At 40.2% G+C, this 20,045-nt stretch overlaps 2 protein-coding genes and 1 long non-coding RNA gene across 5 annotated transcripts in view; 1 reads left to right on the plus strand and 2 right to left on the minus strand.

Moving 5' to 3' along the window:
• Positions 1 to 4,929, minus strand: part of RSBN1 (round spermatid basic protein 1) — a 58,447-nt gene extending 53,518 nt beyond the window's left edge. The window contains exon 1 of the mRNA XM_074188472.1: positions 4,152 to 4,929. Coding sequence (XP_074044573.1) covers positions 4,152 to 4,914 — 763 coding nt within the window. The 5' untranslated portion in view covers positions 4,915 to 4,929. The remainder of the gene's footprint in view (positions 1 to 4,151) is intronic.
• A 208-nt stretch (positions 4,930 to 5,137) lies between these two features.
• LOC141488424 (uncharacterized) overlaps positions 5,138 to 20,045 on the plus strand; it is a 39,412-nt gene continuing 24,504 nt past the window's right edge. The window contains exon 1 of the long non-coding RNA XR_012468673.1: positions 5,138 to 5,295. This is a non-coding gene — a long non-coding RNA (uncharacterized LOC141488424). The remainder of the gene's footprint in view (positions 5,296 to 20,045) is intronic.
• The window catches only part of PTPN22 (protein tyrosine phosphatase non-receptor type 22), an 88,953-nt gene continuing 76,899 nt past the window's right edge, over positions 7,992 to 20,045 (minus strand). For 2 of the 3 annotated variants that reach the window (XM_074188475.1, XM_074188473.1), the window contains exon 20: positions 14,403 to 14,578. In XM_074188475.1, the coding sequence (XP_074044576.1) occupies positions 14,418 to 14,578 (161 nt within the window). In that variant the 3' untranslated portion in view covers positions 14,403 to 14,417. Of the gene's footprint in view, positions 10,253 to 14,402; positions 14,579 to 20,045 lie in introns of those variants that run through there. The other variant, XM_074188474.1, reaches the window with a different exon arrangement.

Below are 20,045 nucleotides of genomic sequence, written 5' to 3' on the forward strand. Positions count from 1 at the left end.
TATCAACAGGAGATGGGAGGAAGGAGTGGGGGAGAAGTAAACAGGAGGAATGTGATGTTTTGTGCTTGCCCAAGTTATGGAATGTTAACAAAGGCTGTATTTTAAGATATCTTAAGATCAAGACTACTATAATTATTACTATAAATGCCTGAAATTGTTTGGGGGCAGAATCATGTCAAAGGTATAGAAATGACTTAATCACTTTAGACATCTTCAAGTTAGAAATGCCTTGGATATAGATTAATGACATATTAAATAAAATTCTCTCACAGACTAGTAATGAGTTCATTCAAAAAAAGTTAATACATGCTAGATTATGTTCAAGTACAATATTATACAAATTTCAAGATAAACAGGAAGTATAAAAGATGATCAAACATTTGAAAATAAAATTGATTATCTTATAGCATTAGAGTAGTGCAAGATAAAATATTTATATCTTTTAGTATGGCAAACTTCTATTACCTCCTTGTATCTTACCTGGCTGCACTACTTTAGGGCTTTTCCAACATGCCCCAGAGTCTGGCAACCTCCTGCCACAACTACTAATTTTTAATTTCCTTTTGTGTTGCTTCCTCATTAGATTGTAAGCTCCCTGAGAGCAAGGATGTTTGTTTTTTGCATTTGTGTTCTCAGCACTTAGTACAGTGTTTGATAAGTTGCAGGTACTTAATAAATGTTTACTATTTATTAACTACAGTTCAACTCAATTATTAACTGTGCATTTTTATGAAAAAATGTTTTACCCAATATTTAGGCTAATTTCAGCCTATACTTTTATTTATACACATGAATCACAGCTTAGAATTTAAAAGATATAATTAACATTCTTAAGTTCTCAAAGTAAAAATATTTCAATGTTAAAGTCATTATATATATTAATTAGAAGACATTTTCCTTTATGTTCTTTTAAAAAATTCTTATTCATTGATAACCAACTGTTTTAAAAATCACCTTCATTTTTGAAGATATCCCTCTGACCCCTTTCCTACCTGGATGAGGTCCTCATTTATAGCAAGGGTGTGGGGGAAAGGGGAATGAGATAGTTCAGTAAAACCACACATACCATGTCTGACAAAATATGAAATATGGCACAACCACCCCTACCTCTCTGCAAAGAAGGGAGGAAGTTACATCCTCTGAAGTCAATCTTGGATCTGTTATTTTCTGAAAGAAATTCTAGTCTAGCCCCAAAAAGTAGCTCTCATCATGACCCAAACTCCCTCCCAAAGTGAAGGAAATATTCTTTGAAAACTAGTCCCTATTTTCAGGTCACCAGGGCAATGATTCCCAATCTTTCTGGAATTGAATGATATGATTATTTGCTTTATTTTACAATATAACTTTGCTCAGCTAAAAAAAAATTTTTTGCAACCATTTTTCAAAATTAAAAGAAATCTAAAACACTAGCTCTCCCCCACTAACGGAAGGTGCTCCTTTCCCTCCCTTTGCCTTTTCCACACAATCCTTTCCTTCTTCCTTTATGAAGCAGCTCAGACACTATCCTCTGTATAAAGCCTTTTCAGATCCCAGCTATCAGTGCCCTTCCTTCTTGAGTATAGCTAACCAATTTGTGTATTAAAATGTATGTGTCTGTAATATATAAACTTTCCATTCATGCTACATACACAAATACACATTTGTGTGTATACACATGTATGTGTATGTGTCCTTGTCTCCCAGTTAGAATGTAGTTTCTAAGAAGGGATTGTTTCATTCTTTGTTCTTATATTCCCAGCAGTCAGCACATAGTAGGTTGACTAAATAAGACAACATGCCTTAAATATCAAATCCACCGCCTCATGGCACCATTTAGTTCAATGAAAGAAAATCCTAAAAGCCTAAAGTTGGAAGGATAGTCCTTATGGATGTCCTGAGGCAACATCCATTCATTTCTTTACCACAAGGAGAACTGAACCCATGGAGGGTAATAGAGACTCCTTAGGGTGCAGATGTTCCAGACCCTGAGGCTAGTTCAGTCACCTTCTTGGGAAGGTAAGGCAAAGAAAAGGCTATTCTGGTGGTTAGGGGGACATCATATTTCAGTTCTCTCTAAGCCCAGGGAGAGAGTAGGATTGCAGCTGTGATTGCATTTGTCTAGGGGAAACCTCTCACATGAGGAAAACTCACAGGAAGATCAGGAACTCATCTGGTGACTTCCTGTGTCACAGTCTGCAATATGCTTTAGATGCAGTGCTTGACCCCAGATCATCATCTAATTCTTCATCTAAGCCACAATTCAAACTCACTACCACAAACACAAATGATCAAAAGATGATTTTGTTTAAATTTACCAGAAACTTAGGCAAATCAGAAGAATTTTCCATTATTTTTTCTGGCTCTGAGATATCTGCATAGTCTGGGCAATTCATCAAAGATGGAAAAATGTAAGAAAGGAAGTCTGAGTCACCAGGGAATGTATAAAGAGTATTCTTGTCATTCAATGACATCGATATGGGGGGGGGGGGTCTTTTTATGTTTCTCTCTTAAAAATTCTTTCCAAGTCAAGAGTTTGAAGCAGTATCAAATTCCACCAACTAATCTAACTAGCAAAAAGGAAGAGATAGTACTCCTGCCTACAGATTGAATTACTTATTACTTAGTTGGTTATTTCTGAAAAGTTGGGTTGTCAAGTCAATCCAGTTTTAAAAAAAAGACTTCCATGTTTATTGTTGACACTTAACTTTTAGTGTGTCATTACCACTTTCTCAAAAAGTTTAGCATCGTTTCATTAGGTTTTCAATATACAATGATCATTTATCAAGTCGTTAAGACAATACTATCAAGATTTTGATCCCATGGCTTTGGGGTAAGCTATGTTCCTGCTGACAGCAAAACCCCCCAGATTTCAATTCATGTCATTCGGCATTTAGTAAACTACAAATTCTCAAAAATTTGTAAACAAAGAGCAATGGATCCAGAAAATATATCTATATCTGCATTGATATATAGATATATAAAGAGAGAGATACTAGGCTGTTCTTAGAAGCATTCTGGGCCTCATATACTGCCCTAAGACTATCAGGAGATGGTAATGACAGATACATCATTAAGGAAATAACCTCTAACCATCATCAATTAGTTACTGGTTGCTAGGATGTGGATATTACTAAATAGAAAAGTATAAAAGGAGATATTTTAAAAGTAGTACAGTCGGGTAGCAATAACAGTTGTAGGAAAAAAAGAAGATGCAGAAAAGATGGAGAATTTCACATCTCATCTGAAGATTCACTGGAGAAGCTTATGTTGCACTAGGCAAATTTAAAAACTGTCTAATGACCTTGAAGGCATTCCTTTCCCGCCTGAAACCAATTAAAGAGACTGACGGGGACCAATGGTCAGGGCTTCGGCAGTGAAAAGCAAGGCATTCAACGCTAAGTTTTGGGGAAAGGCTTTCAGCGGCGCCCAGAGGTGCCAGGTTGGATCCTAGCAGCTCTCAGTTGCTGTGCCCGCTACACTCTACTGTCTTTCTGTACACACAGGGAAAAAAAAAAACAGAAACCAACTTAAAAGAAAAAAAAGCTTAAGAAAAAAATCTGTCTTTGGCACCCAACACGTTCTCAGACAAGCTATCGCTAGTCCAGTCCACGATAATTCGGCTCCAACACAATGTATCTGCTCGAGACTGATATTTTCCCCCTGGATGGAAAAAGTCTAGTAAAGAAAGATACAAACTATCTTGTTGCACTCCCGGGAAGCTCTTGGGCATCCGTCGGGGGCCAGGCAGGACACTGGGCGCAGGCCGCCGCCCGGCCCGGCCCGGAGCTGGGCGCCGAGGGCCTTCCCCCAGCGGGGCTCGGTCGGGGTGCGCCCGGCCCCCCTCGGCGGGGCCCACTTGGGCAACTTTGGAGCGCTCGCGGCTCCCGGGGCCGAGCCCGCCAAGTTTCAGGCCGGGCCCGCGGGGGCCCCCCGGGGGGGGCGGGACAAAGCGTTAGCCGCGGCCCCGAAGCTGGGCGCGCGAGGCCGGGAGGGGCGGGGGCCCCCCAACGAGCCGGCCCCGGGCTGGGGGGCCCTGTGGGCGCCCGGCGGAGCTGCGGGCCGGGCTGGACGGCACCTCGGCCTCGGGGCCCGGGCGCTCCGCGGGCCCCCCCCCGAGGGCGCCCAGGCCCGGGGCCCGCTCCCGGGCAGGGGGAGGGGCCGCCCGGACTCACCTCTCTTGGGGGCCTTGGCCGGGGCCAGGCCGCCGCTCTGGTCGCCGTTCTCCCGCTTGCCCTTGTGCTTGGGGCCCGCGACGCCCGAGCAGCCGGGGTCGCCGCCGTGGTGGTGGTGGTGCCGGTGCCGCTCGCGCTCCTTGTGGCCCTTGTGTTTGGGCCCGACCGCGCTCACCGTCAGCGGCGAGAAGGTGAAGAGCGCCGAGGCCGCCAGCGGCGCGGCCAGGGGGGGCCCGGCCGGGGCCAGCGAGGGCGGCGGCGGCGGCGGCGGCAGCAGCAGCGGCTCCGCGGGGCCCGGCGCGGCGGCGGCGGCGGCGGGAGGAGGCGGCGGCGGCGGCGGCCCGGGCTGCTGGCGGCTGCGACGCCGCCGGTAAGGGGGAGCGGGAGGGGGGTCCTGGCTGGGCCGCCCCCGCTTCTCCCGGGGCCCCCCGCTGCTCGCCCGGCGCAGCCGCTTCGTCCCTCGGGGCGAGGCCCCGGGCCGGGGCTTCTCCTTCCCCCCTTTGTCCGGCTCCTCGGGCGCCGCCACCGCCCGCACTACGCGCACCGCTCCGACCTGCGCAGCCATTTCACCCACACACACATTTAAATGGCCCGACCGCCCCCCCGTCCTCTCAGTGCGCAGGCGTGCTTCGCGCAGGGCCCGCCGGGCTTTGAAGTCCCTCCTGCCCCCGCCCCCTCGCGGCTCTCCTCCGAGGCGGGGCGGGCCGGGCGGAAGCGGCGGGGCCCCTCCCGCGTCCCCGGGACTCCGGAGGCGGGCTGCCATTGTAAAGCCCCGGGCGCGGCGCGGCGCCTCCTGGGAGTGGTAGTCCCGCGGCGCAGCTTCCGCCCCGCCCCCGGAACCGCGCCGCGTGTGGAGACCCCGAGAAGCGTGGGCCGAGTCACGCGGCCTTCCCGCTCGCGGTCACGTCCGCCGGATGCGGAGGGCCGGCGGCCCACGGCTGCGCCGCCCGCCCGGGCCTGCCCGCTGCCTGACGCCGCCTCCGGCCCGCTCCGTCGGGGACGAGGCGCCCCGGCCCCGCCCCGCGGGGAGCCCGGCCCCGGGCGGCGGCTGCCCGGCGGAGGCGAGCCCGGGCCCCGAAGCGACTCCCGGCGGGATGGCCGGCGCCTCGTCTGGGCCTCCTGCTCAGCGGGGTGCACTGTTTTCGTGAGTCTCCCCTCCTTGGAAAGTTGCGCCCCAAAACGTGAGGGCCCTCCCGCCTGCGGCTGGACCTGGTGGAGCCGGGAAGCCCCGGAACCCTGGGCACACAGCAGGGAGCTGGGCGAGCTTCAGCCCTTCAGAATGAGAGGCCGCCCGCGCCCCTGCCGAGCTTGAGGGCTGCCAGGAGAGCCCGGGGGCGCCCAGGCCACCCGGAGGGTGGAGGGCGAGCCGGGGCCCGGGGCCGCTTAGCCCGCGTGCTGGCTCCCGCCTCGGGGGCGTGGCCCGGGCCAGCCAGGGAGCCCCCCATCCGCGCTTTCCCAATAGCCAGACTTTTTAATTTCTTTTTTTTTTTAGGTTGTTTTTTTTTTGGCTAGACATGGGGGTTAAGCGGCTTGCCCAAGGCCACACAGCTACGTCCTTATTAAATGTCCGAGACAGGATTTGAACCCAGGTCCTCCTGACTCCAGGGCTGGTGCTTTATCCACTGCGCCACTTAGCCGCCCCCAGACATTTTAATTTCCAATAAGGCACGTAAACAAAACCTATTTAATAAGAGAGAAAAGGGGTGCTGAGTCAAGACTGGGGCAGAGAAGTCTAGAAAGGTGAGGCCTGGGAAAATGCCGTTAGGCATAGGGTTAGAGGCTGACGCTAAAATCAGGTCCTGGGGGGTTAATCGATAACAGGATTAGGAAATTTGGGGCTTTTTTGGTTTTGTGCCAGGCCATGGGGTTAAGCGATTTACCCAAGGTAGCTCAGCTAGGTAATTAGTAGTAGTAGTAGTAGTGGTTGTTTTTTGCAAGGCAATGGGGTTAAGTGGCTTGTCCGAGGCCACACAGCTAAGTCATTATTAAATTTCTGAGTTTGGATTCAGATCCCCTAACTCTAGGGCCGGTTTTCTATCCACTGGGCTATCCAGTCACCCCTTAGCTAGGTAATTATTGAGACGAGATTTGAACTTGGGTGCTCCTGACCGATCAAGAAGCCACTAGAGAATGAATATTAAAGTGGTTATTAAGTGGGCCCGTGGGAGAAATGTGCTCTGAAACAGAGAGGTCAGTATATCTAGAAAGGAATTGCCTATGCTAAGGGACCAGAGATCCTGAATTTAAATGATCCCTAACCATTGCTAGCTTCCAGAACACGGATAAAAAAAATTTTACTAAACTTACTGAATGTGCATAAAACTAGTAAACATTTGAATTCAGGAACCATTTATTCATCTTGTATGTGAAGAATTGTCACATCTATGAGGCTACAAATCCACTTGAGTATTAAGTATGTAGGGATGCTTGTAAATGATTTGTTAGGCTCCATGAAAAAATATTGATGTGACATGTCTATTTAAATATTAGATATATTTCTGAAAGCTGTGAATAAGCTTGCATCTATCACTTTAAACTTTATAAAACTCTTTTCCTCACAACAACCTTTTCAGGGAGTGGAGAAGTAGGGGAAGACTGGGGAGAGTTTCTGGTAGAATTTATAAAGCTTTGGGTGAGAGAACTCCTAACCAATACAAATCCTGCAATTATATTTTCTGCAGTTGGGTATTTGGTATATTTTAAGAAATAGTAATTGAATCTAGGTGTTTCCTAACTGGTTGGTGGCTCCTATCCACTAGGCCAGGTTGTTCCTCATTCATATTATCCTCATTTTATAGAAGAGAAAACTAAAGTTCACAGAGGTGGTGACTGGCCCATGTTCATGGAACTCATGTCTGGGACTTAAGTCCTGATAAATCCTTTTGTTTCACACTACCTCAGCAGATGAATCAAATTTTTTTCAATAAAATAATTTTTAAATGAATTATTTGAACACACTATAGAAATGCTTGGGAAATCTTTGCTTTGTCATTGACATCCTCCCAGGGCTTCATTAACCTCTGACCTGGATTATTTTATAACTTTCTAGTTGCTCTCTGCCTCCATTCTTCACCCCACTTCTAGTTTAATTTTGCTAAAGTTAATATTGAATCATCTAATTCAACTTCAGTAAACGTTTAACAAAGTTCTATTAAATATAATGTACTGTGTTAAACTGAAGAAGAAACAAGACTTATCTCCACCCTCAAGGAGGTTACATTCTAGTAATAATAAAACATCTTCTCAAATAACTAATACAAAATGAAATATTACAATTATATAACCAAGGTGTTAGGAGCCTTCCAAAAAAGAAAAATTAATTTTTGATTAGAAGTGGGTATTGAGGCATGAAGAATGAGGAGAATTTATAAGGCCTTTTGTTCCTTGTAGCATTGAACAAAGACCCACGAGTGGGAAAATGTATTTTGTCTGGAGCAAAAATTATGTGAGATGAAATTTTAAAAGTATAGAGAATGTCATATCTTTGCTGTCAGTAGAGCAAATGGGAGGACTTCTTAAATTAGGAAAGTAGTAAAAAAGTAACCCATTTTAAGAGTGCTCAAGGGGCAGCTAGGTGGCGTAGTGGATAAAGCACCGGCCTTTGCAGTCAGGAGTACCTGGGTTCAAATCCAGTCTCAGACACTTAAAAAAAAAATTACCTAGCTGTGTGGCCTTGGGCAAGCCACTTAACCCCCATTTGCCTTGCAAAAAAAAAAAGAGTGCTCAGTAGTTAGTTATGAAAAATACCACAAAGGTTAAAAAAACAGTTCTAATCCCCAAGGAACTGACAGTCTAATTGAGGCAGAAAAGCATAATTTAAGCTAAGTAGATTAGAGTTTTAAACAAAGTGCCATAAGAAATTAAAGAGTATGATTTGAGGATGATTGGAGAAGGAATCAAGGAAAGATTTTCCAGAATGAATGCAGTTATTTCACTGACATAAAAGAATCAACATTATTAAATATTTGTAGAATTGAAGGACACCTCCTGATTATAGATATGTCAAAATACTTTAATTAGTAGATAAATAAGAATCAATTTGTTTTCACAGTCATGTATTTCTACATGTATTTCCATATTTTCTATGATCTAGTATTTCTCAACCTCCATACATTATAAGGATTATTTTGGGGAAAAGGCTACTATCAATTCTGGCAGTCCTGAACTTAAACAAAGATAAAACTAGTGGTTGCATCCCTGAGGAAGGATTAACATTTGGAATCATGTTTTAAAGAATGAGATTTTCTCCCTATTTGAGACAGTGCTGTGAAAAAGTTCTATATCTGTCAGATATATAACTTGCAATTTTTCTACTTAAAGTATATAGAGAGAAATTGTTAATGAGCTGGGTCACAAGTAAGTAGTTCCTTCTTCCTACCCTTACCTACCTTCTTTTGGGGCAACCAGGTGGTGCAGTTGATAGAGCACTGGTCTTGGAGTCGGGAGGATCAGAGTTCAGACCCTTCCTAGCCTGGGCAAATCACTTAACCCTGATTGTCCTATATCCAGGGCCATCTCCAGTTTTCCTGATCCATATCTGGCCTCAGGACCTAGAGGACTGAAGGAGAATGTGAGGCTGGAGACTTAACACAGCTTGTCTTGGCATCATCTCCCTGCTGTTTTGGTTGTCTTCAAAAACAAATAATTCCTCACCTTGTTTAGTGAGATTAGATGGCATTAAGATTAGATAAGACTTGTAGAGATAGGAAGTATTCATTCATGGTCTCCCTGTTTAACTGAAAAGAATCTGATTCCTTTATACAAGATTTAAAATCTGAAAATGCTAAGTTTGATTTGAATTTGAAGTTAAGTAGATTAACAGTTCAAAGATCTTAATTTTAAAAGTTCTAAAATTTGATTCCATTTTTACTATCTATTCAGATATTGATCAATCAGGAGAATGAATGATGCCAATAGTCATATATTGCAGGATGAGTGTAGATGATATAACCATATAAACACATGCTGCCAGCATACTATGTGCACTAAAACATACAAAAAGAGAAGGTTGAAGATTTTGGGCAGGCTATTTTCCCTCCTTTAAAACTGTATTCAGAAAATAAGAAACATTTTATTATTTGGTGTTCTTTTTCCATGTTGGATTTTGTGTTGACATTCAATAATATATATGTATACATAGTATAGTTATTTTGTATAAGGGAGAGAGACACAGCTAGGTCATGCAATGTAGAGGGCACTTGGATCTGGAGTCAGGAAGACTTAATTTCAGATTAGCCATTAGATACTTAGTAGTTGTGTGACAAAGTGAACAAGTCACTTAACTTTTGTTTGCCCTCAGTTCTTCACCAATAACCTAATTCTACCTCATAGAATTATTGTGAGGAACAAATAAGAAAATAATTATAAAACAGCACAGGGCCTGGTCTAGCGATGTTAGGTATTATTGTTTTGTCTTAGTACATGTTTTGTTTTATTTGTTGGTGAGTATAAAAAAAAGTAATTATTGGGTTAATTCTTAATGGATACTATAACAACTTTTTAATAATAACAGCAGCTTATATTTGAACAGCATTTTACATTTTCAAAGGACCTTTAACATGGATTTTTTTATTCCCCACAACAACCTTGTGAGTAGTATAATTATTTGCATTTTATAGACAAAAAAAATTTGATGCCAAGAAAAGCAGAGTCACTTTTCTAAGGTCACATAGAGTCAGGACTATATAGAAATAATTATCTAATATTCAACTTTTGCAAAACTTATTCCTATATTATATTCACAAATAACTTCATTTCAGAAGTGAAAAAGGATATCCATTCTCAAATTTCTAAATACAACTCTTAAACTAGTTCCAACTAGATGCAAATAAGATGAATATCACAAAATGATGTACATATTTGTGCATCTCTTGTTTTAAAGCTATTTGTGCCCTTAGGATATCACTTCATTGGTGATATGGCTATCATAGAGTACATTTATTTCATCTGGAGCGTTCTGATGTTTTGTTTGCCACAGAGCTCTCTTATACTGCAAATTCCAATTTGCATTCTTCTGAATGCAAGTTGGAAATCAGATTAAACATTCCATGAACGGGGTGGATTTCTTGGTCCTTTTGGTTTTGAAAAACGATTTGCAAAACCTAGAAGGAAAAAAATAAAAAATATTAATTTATGCTTATGGCCCTAGCTGCTAAAAAAAAAGGCTCATGTAATCTTAGACTACATTAATAGATGTTAGAATATTGAAAGAATGGAAGTGATAGGCCCATCCTGCATTTTAACAAGATAAAGTGGGTCTAAGAGAGGCAGTAAAAATGATCTTATCAGTCAGCAAAGCTAATCTTGGGACAGTAGAGTCTGCAGACCAGAGGTGTCAGACAAATGCTGTCTAGTGCAGCCTGTTCCAGATCAAAATGTTATTGGGAAGTATTTTAATAAACTAAAATATAATATACAACATAGATAAGGTTAATATGTGGTTTTCTGTGTTTCTTGTAAGGATTCTTACTTGACAACTTTTCTATTTGATATTTGCCTGCCATGAATGTGGATATATGCCAATCTCCCTGAGTTCTTTTTCTTAATCTATAACCTCATTTCCTTGGATTTCTGTGAAGAAAACTGTAAATTTAAAGGGCTAAATAAGTTTGAATTATTACTATTCCACTTCATGTTGAAGAAGAAATTGAGTAATAATATGTGGTTCCAGAGGTCAAAACTAAAATCGTTTCTGAAAATTAGGGAGCTTTTGACTTCATATCCGTTAAGATTCTGAGAGAAATGATTAATAACCAATGATTTATGGAGATTCTGAGTTACCCATTTCCTTTTACCCTTTTCTTTCAAGACCAAAGTCTCTGAAGGTGGAGCTAACAACCTCCTCCTTTCTCCAGACCCTAACCAGATGTGACAACTTTGGTGTACCACTCAGGTTTGAGTAGGGAGTAGATTCTTTGCATAGCTCGCCCAAGGCTGGGGTTAAATGATTTAATCCGTGTGCAAGTATGGCTATATGGCCCTCCTTGTATTTATTCTTTCATTAATTGTTAACCAAAGTTGATTGCCACCTGGAGTACAACTTAATTCTTAGAAGGGCATTTAAAAACTGTGGGCCTACTGCCATGATTGTCTTTAAGAGAGAGACAGTTAAATGACCATCCTTTTATTAAAATGCTGGGCATTATTAATACAATGATTAAATTACCCAGAAATTTCTTCTATTTTTAAATGTCACAATCCCTTAATTAAAGCTGCTTAAAAAATGAAATAGGCTTTCTAATAAGGTATTGAGTTCCCACTTATTGAAAGTGTTTAAGCTTATTTCTCATGCATCTGATGGACTGAATTAAATTATCTCTGAAAACCCTTCGAATAGATTCTGTGATAATATATAAATATATTTGAATTATATTAAAGCTTTTATTCATTAGTTGACATTTTGATAAGTAAAGCCAAAATTGATATTAAGACAGTGAGTTTAAGTGAAAATTAATCATATTCTAATAATTTCTTATTTAAAATTGTAGTAATATTTAAATAAAAAAATTTTAACTAGATTAAATATTTAATATTATTTTACAGTTTTAGCAATAATAATTATAGAGAGATTTCTGGTTATATATGGATAGGAGATTGAAGTAACCCAAAACCAAATATAATTCTCAATCCCTGCTCTTTTCAAACACTTGAGATTTCCATTTCAGATAAAAATAAAATTTGATGTTAACGTAGAAATTTTTTAAATGCCACATTATATGCAGTTTTTTCAGTTTCCATATAGGGAACCAGTAACTTAAATGGGTTTTGAGAGATTCTCTGGAATAATTGGAGTAATTTGGGTAGAAGAGGGAAATACTTTGAAAGTTGGGAGATTGGTTTGAATCCCTCTCAGAATTATTAACTGTATGATCATAGACAGGCTCATTTGGTTGTTTCTGGTCTGGACCTGTGATTCCATGTGGGCAATTCCTTATAAACATCTTTTAGTGCTGCAGACAGCAGCTAATATGTAATTAGCAGTGAGTTCAGTTGCCTGGAGCAGTTCAACAGATTTGACTCTAGTCAGACAGGATGGATCATGAAGTGGCACTTGAGCCCAAGTATTCTTGACGCCAAGCCCACTAGTCTTTACACTCACCTTACTCCCTCTTTCCATATAAAGAATTAAAGAAAATAAAACAGAGAGTAAGATGATTTCTAAAGTTATGGACTAGAGCTGGAAGAGAAAAAGAAAGAAATTGGTATGTAAATGTGTGTGGAAGACCACTCAAGCCTTTATTAAGCTCCTAGCCTGGGAATATACAAAAAAAGCCAAGACAGTCCCTCCTGCCCTCTAGGAGTTTCCAATCTATTGGGAGACAAAAAGCAAACAAATGTGGACAAACACACTATAGACAGAATAAATAGGGAATAATTAACAGAGGGAAGGCTCTAGAATTAAGAGGGTTTCTAGTAGAAGATGGAATTTTAGGAAAATGGGGAAGCCTTGGGAAGCTTGTAAGCAGAGGTGAAGAGGGCACAGGGGGCAGCCAGGAGGGAAGAAATGAAGTGTTCATGGAATGGTAAGGAGGAATGGGAGAAGACTGGAAAGGTCAACAGGAGCTAGGATATGAAGAGCTTTGAACACTAAACAGGATTTTTTTGTATATGATCTTGGAGACCAGAGGCATTTTGGGAGCCAAGGGAGTTTATGGGGTTTTTTTTTTGAATGGGAAAAGTGGCTATGTCATAGTTGGACCAACTCTGAAATAGAAGTAGGGTGATGCGGGAAATGTTTGGTCAAACAGTTCTCCACATTGGTCAGCAGGTGGCAACCTTGATCTAAGACCTTGGTTCTAGACCTAAGAGCTGAGGGAAGGAGGTAGTGAGGCTGGAAACCTGGGATGTGGAATACAGCTTGTAAAAATTCAAGATGACTTGTAAATGGATCCAGCCATATTGTGACTAAGTGCTTCTCTTAGCTTACTGAGTTTTTAATGCTTTGAAGCAGATGGTTTCATTAGAATTATAAATAGTAGAACTTGAAAGGTAAAAGGAACCTTAAAGATCATTTATCTACCCCAACCCCTTCATTTAATAGTGGAAAAGTAGGTGGGGATCAGATTGCAATGGGCTTTAAATGATAGGCTGAGAATTTGCACTTTATCTTTGAAGCAATAGGGAGTAACTGAAAATGTTTTAAGTCATCTTTATTTTTTGTTTGGTTGCTCTTTAGAGAGAAACTGGGGAACTAATTGGGAAATTATTACAGGAGTTTGAGTGAAAGACAAAAGAAACTGAATGGAATGGACAGACCTTGTACGTGTAGGCAGTTTTATGAGTTAGCATGGCCCCAAAGTCATCAAATGCTGATGATTCTTTTATCATGGAACTTCTCTGACTTCACTGGTGACCTTATAAGGTACTAGACAGTCTAGTGCTAGACCCTTCCTCAAAGCCTTCTGGCTTGACTAGAGCTTCTGAAGCTTGGAAGAAGGTTGGGTTAGGGCCACATCACAATGAGGGATCATTAGAACATGCAGGCAAATTCCAAAATTCAAATAAATGTAAGGTACAAAATAAGAAACATTTTAGTTCTGAGAAAGTTTCTGTCTGAAAATAATCAAAGTCGCAGGACAAACAGGGCTTTTATAGGCTTTTATGCTAGTTACTTTATCTATAAAATGCCTAAACACTTTTGGATCATAATAACCTTTTTGGTTAATAACATCCTTTAGTAATAATATTGTATTCTCCATTAATTGCCATAATCATTGCAATCAAATGATAGTCTACAGTGGTACTATAAGTACCATGGATATAGCAAATAATAGGATGTTTGAAATAATACCAAATGATTACTACACAATTATAGATCTATGTTTATAATTGAATGAATAAGTATCTTAGTATGTTTTTAACATCCAGAAAGAGGCTACTTTATCTTCTGCTTGTCAGTGACTTGTACAAGGTCAGATAGTAGCAACTGATTGTTTTTATCATACTTGAGAATTCATTATAACTTTGTTTTAGCTATGACCTGATCTTCTTAATTATACAATTTATATTCTTCTTCATCTAGTTTATATATTTATCTACTACACACTAGACAGGTATATACTATATGTCTCTGTATATATACTCACATGTACATATACATATACATATATATATATATATATATATATATATATATATATATCAATGATAAATAATTTTGTTGCCTAGTTTTAGGTTCCAAAATGTGTTAAGCAATCTATCCTTGAATGAGTTGAGGCAACAGACATCTCAAAATTGAAATAAATGTAAAGCCTCTTATTTGTCAATTTAAGATAAATTCAAAGTATAAAACTCTATATTCAGTGTATATATATCTTGGCCAAAACTATCAAAAATAACTCCAGAATGATACATACCAAAGTTCAAAAAGGAGCTAGAATGGTTTGATTGTACAGATTCTGCTGGCTTAACTGATTGGGATGAGATACCTGAAAATAAAGAAAATGTTATCAGGGAAAGAAATAAAGACTAACTCCGATAATTGTTTTTCAGACCACAGAATAAAACTTCTTATCTTTATTCTCAGCTACTAAACACAATTTTCCACTGACTTATTAAATACCTATTATCATTCTTAATAGAACCACAAAAAAAAGATAGTAACATACTTAAGATATGTATCATCATATCATGTATAACAAAATGTCTATGTATTAGGTTAAAACCTCAAAATCTAATTGAACGTAAAAATAAGTTAATTGCAATAAAGATAGTAAAAACTAAAGATTCAACAAAAAAATCAAAATATTTAGCAGTAAAACTTTTATGATCTAATTTATCAATTATAGATTTAAAAATCTAACTTTGGGTTTCAAAATTCTGTTTCATGAACTGCACTTTACTTTGTTCCCAATTATTATTCTTATTAACTATATTCATTCATTCATTCATTCTTCCATTCTTCCATAAGCAGTTAACATGTTTTCTTTTATATTGGCTTCCATTCACCAAAGTGATTTTCCTAAAGCGTGAGTCAAACCACATCTCCCTTCCGTCCAAGTTAGTAAAACTCCAATGGTTCCCTGTTTGCTGTGGGACAAAATATAAATGCTTCACTTTGGAAATTAAAAATTTTAACATGTTCCTTTCCTGTCTTTCCTGCTTTCTGATATTTTATCTGCCTTCCCAAACCCCACCAGCAGTTTGCATGGCCATGCTGGCCTGCTCCCTGTTTTCTCTTACATTTCCATTGCCCTTGATCTCCCCCTGCCTGGAATGCCTCCCCCCAAAAACCTCTACTTTTTATCCTTAGTTTCTTTTAAGACAGCTCAAGCTCTGTCTCGTGAAAGAGGTCTCTTTTTGCTCCCCTCCTTCACCCCAGAGAGGAAGCTCTTCTCTCAGTCTGCCTTCTATACTCTCTGTGACTAAAGTATCTCTCTCTCTCTCTCTCTCTCTCTGTGTGTGTGTGTGTGTGTGTGTGTGTGTACACACACACACACACACAACTATCTAGTTGTCTGCCCCATTTGATGTTAAGCTCTTTGAAGGCAGGAAATAGTTTTCCTTTTTCTGTTTCCAGTGACTGCCAAAAAGTTGATTGGTTGATTCTACTTGCCAGTGTCTGTCTTTTCCATCATATAAAAAATTTTTCTAAGACCATTATTCCCAGGAAGTCTGTATGGCTAGATAAGTTATTTATATGCAGCCTACACTTCTTGCTGCTACATATTCACATATGTTCACACAACACTGTCTAAAAACATCTTTTTCTGGATGCTTTATCCTCATTTTTTTGTCATGGCAGTCCTCAAAAAATATCCTAATATAAACTAGTAATTATTTTGCCTCACTGCTGCTGCACAAGGCACTAAGAAATGAAAATAATAACTCCCAGCTTACATAAAATTTCTTAACATTAATTTTCAACATCAGGCTTTGTGTCCATATGGAGGATAACATAAAGGATTGCCTATAGTTCTTGTTCATGTTAGTCTGTGCTCTGTCTATCCCTATGATGGCAAAACCAAATGTAAAGTGATGATGACTTTATTTATATTGTGTTCTATATTTTTTATCTTGTATAATTGTAATGATGTTTGGGTTTGGAGGAAAACCCTTTCCTCCAGGTTTACCTGAATGATGAAATGATCACAAAGAAATTGAGGAAAAAGCCAGGGTCCAGAAGCCTATTCTCTCTGGCTATCATCAATTCTATTATAATCTGGGAAGCTGGAGTTGTTCTAGCCAGAATGAGGTCTTATTGGGCAGTCCCAAAGGGACTCAGTTTGATTTAAAGCTTATTGTAGAGGCAGCTAGGTGGCGCAGTGGATAGAGCACCGGCCCTGGAGTCAGGAGTACTTGAGTTCAAATGTGGCCTCAGACACTTAATAATTACCTAGCTGTGTGGCCTTGGGCAAGCCACTTAACCCCATTTGCCTTGCAAAAAACTAAAATAAATTAAAAATAAATAAACCTTATTGTAACTGGCACTTTAGAACCTGTATGTACTATAATGTACTCCTAGAATATATTAACAGTATCAGAAAATATCCTCTGAAACAGCTAACAAAAATCAGCACAAAACAATTAGTCATTACTATGGAGTAAATTACCATAAAAGAGTTTTTTAAATATTTTATTAATAAGACTAGTATATTTATTATTTCAGCTAGAGTAGGGAAGCTTTGTGGTGAAAATACAAGAGTGGAAAAGAACAGAAGCCCATGGTGCTCCAAAGTCATCCTCCTTGGGGATTAGCCCATATGCTTGTACTCCACTCATAATTAGGAGTGACATTGTTCTCAGGACCTGCTTTAGGGCCCCAATACTGAGAGACAAATGGGGGTGGGGGGGGTGGGTCTGGTAATTTCCCTTTTGTATCTGAGTCAAAGTCCATGTTTCCCCATTTAGTCTTATGTGCCCTGGATATACTGCTGGTTGCTTAGCTCTGGGATATGTGCACAGAACACCTCTGTAGGGTTTTATTATGATGAAGCCCTGAAACTAGGTCACTGAAAATTGAATCCTTGATAGTTAGTTCTGAGATAAAACTCCCACTTTTATCATGTGTACTCTAGAGTCTAGTCATATGATAGTACCAACTTAAAAAAGGAAAGCTAAGCTTAGAATGTAGTTAACATAAGATTATCTTTAATCTAGGAAGCTATAATTTATCACCACACAAGTTTTTCATAAGATGGACTACTGAGTTTTGTTACTACTTTGCTATGTTTTGTGTATATCGCACCTTAAACAAACTGTGCCTAGCTGAAGTGTAGTTTACCATAAAAACCTTTCCTGATCTTTGTATGTTTAAATGTTTGTGGTTTTTTATGATTAGTTTATAATTTAAAATACATTTAAGTGCTGATGATGTTTGGCTTTCGTTTTTGAAGACCTTGACATCAGGGACGTGATGCTATGACAAGGACATGAATTGGATTTGAGTGAGGGGGATGATGCGCTAAGTCACTAGCCTTACTTTCTTCTCCAGAACCATCTGGGTCCAGCGACCAGATATGAATCAGGACAACTGGAGATGGTCCTGGAATTGAGGCAATAAGGGTTAAATGATTTGCCTAAGGGGCTTCTAGATAGCTGGGAACACTGGCCTTGGAATCAGGAAGATGGGAGTTCAAATCCAACCTCAGTTTAAGTGCTATATTATCTCTATCTCCAGCACTGTCCAGTCTGGTTAGGAGAGAAAAGACAAAGTGTCCTAATTTTAGATTACTAGTACCAATTCTTCAACAAAGGTATTCATGGAGAATAATTATACTATGAATCTCAAGAGTTGGAAAAGTACATCAAAGGCCAGTTAATATGGTCTTTAGCTGAACAAGAATACCCTCAACTGGGGCGGCTAGGTGGCACAGTGGATAGAGCACCAGTCCTGGAGTTAGGAGTACCTGAGTTCAAATCTGACCTCAGACACTTTAATTACCTAGCTGTATGGCCTTGGGCAAGCCACTTAACCCCCATTACCTTGTAAAAACCTGAGGAAAAAAATACCCTCAACTGAATGCCTAACAGGTGATAACCCAATTTTTATTTGAGAAACCCTAGGAGAATCTATTGACTTCTATGGCAGCTAATACCACTTTGGAATCACTTTTTTTTTTTTTAGGTTTAAGAAATATTTTCTTATATCAAGGCTATATCCACCTCTACAAATTCTCATTTCTCTGTGGCTAAACAGAAAAACTTTAATCCTACTCTTCTACTTGACAACTCTTCAAATATTTAGACAGTTTGTTCTCAAGTTAATCCTTCAAACTAAGTGATCCCAATCCTTTTCTGGAATGATCTTTAAGCTCTTTACCATCCTGACTGCCCTCTTCTGGAAACTCTCCAACTTTCTAAAAATCCAGTCCTTTCTAAAATAAAGTTCCTAGAATACTTTAGAGATAACTTGACCAGGGCCAGTATACAAGACTATCATGTCTTTTGTCTTGAATTCTGCCTTTCTTAATACAGTCTGATACCACATTACTTCATGCTGTTGACAAGACCTCCAGATCTTTTTCAGATAGTCTGTTATTGAGCCTTATCTCTCTCATGCTTTGGCTATTGAGATTTTTAAAAAATCCTATGTAATTTATCCCTTTTTAATTTCATTTTAATTGATTCAGCCTTTTTTTGGAGTCTGAGTCTGTCATCCAACATTTTAGTTATTCTATTCAACTTTGTGCCATCTGACTATTTAATAAGCTGCCATAGTTTGATTAAAATATGCCTTAAGAGCATCTCCCTCCTTTGTTCTAAATCTGTACTCACCTGAGAACTTCCTGATTTTATAATTTGGCCTCTTATTACCCAAAAGACAGTCCTGAGCAGACCACAAGTTTTTGGACCAAACATACCTCACATTTTATCTTAGAATAATCCAGAATGTTTAAAGATTTTTAAAACATTCTTTTTTGGTAAGGTAATGGGTAGTCACACAGCTAGTAAATATCAAGTGTCTGAGGCCGAATTTGAACTCAGGTCCTCCTGACTCCACTCTGTCATCTAGCTGCCCTCAAAGCATTTTCCTTTCATCAAACCTGTGATGATTTATCCCAGTTTACAGATGAAGATCTTGAAGTCTAGAGGGAACGTGACATAAGCCCAGTTACACAGCTCTGTGTAGCCCTACAGGAGTATGAGCCACAGCCGTCCAAATCCCATCCACTGTATTTCGTATTCCACTCCCTGGAGATCATCAGATGAAATTTCTGAAACCTCTGGTAAAGACCAGGCCTGATCTCTTTAGTGGACCCCCTCCCCCGGATGGAGCCCATCCCTTGGTAAGACCAATTCTTAACAGCAGCTACAGCAGACTCCCCTCAAAGAGAACCACAGGCAAGAAACTAGTTTCCCCAGGAGAGTAACTGAGAATTCACTATATTTCAGGAAAACCAAACTTGAAAGGGCCAGGATAGGGGCTTGAATTCAGAGACTACTAAAGAAATGAAGGAATGGTTTCTGATGTCAATGCATGAAAACTAGGGAGAATCCTTGACATCAAAATTTCATCTTTATCCAAGGGATAAAGAAACTATTATGGAGGGGCCTAAAAAAATTCATGGTAAGACACTGAGTTGTAAATCTGGGGTAGGCCGAGGCAGAAGGAAGGACCCTTCCCTTAAAATTTCCAGACCAAGCAGGAGTACCAAGCCAGAGTCACCTCAGATTTGAAATGCAAAGGTTTGGGGCTTTTGTTGTTTTGCTTGTTTTTTTTTTAACCTCTGAGAGTTGAGGTCAGGGAAAGCAAAAACCATGCCAATCTGACCAGTCTATGTATTAATTTTGGACTAGAGCAAGGGTTCTGAGGCAGCAAGAGACAGTGTTGTACCTGGGAGTGAGGATACTTGAGTTTGGATTCCACCTCAGAGACTCACTAGATGTACATCTCTGTACAGGTTATTTTTAACCTCCTAACCTCACTTTCTTCTTCAGTAAAATGTAGACTTG

The sequence above is a fragment of the Macrotis lagotis genome, chromosome 5 (genome assembly GCF_037893015.1).
Source record: "Macrotis lagotis isolate mMagLag1 chromosome 5, bilby.v1.9.chrom.fasta, whole genome shotgun sequence".
Taxonomy (NCBI): Eukaryota; Metazoa; Chordata; class Mammalia; order Peramelemorphia; family Peramelidae; genus Macrotis; species Macrotis lagotis.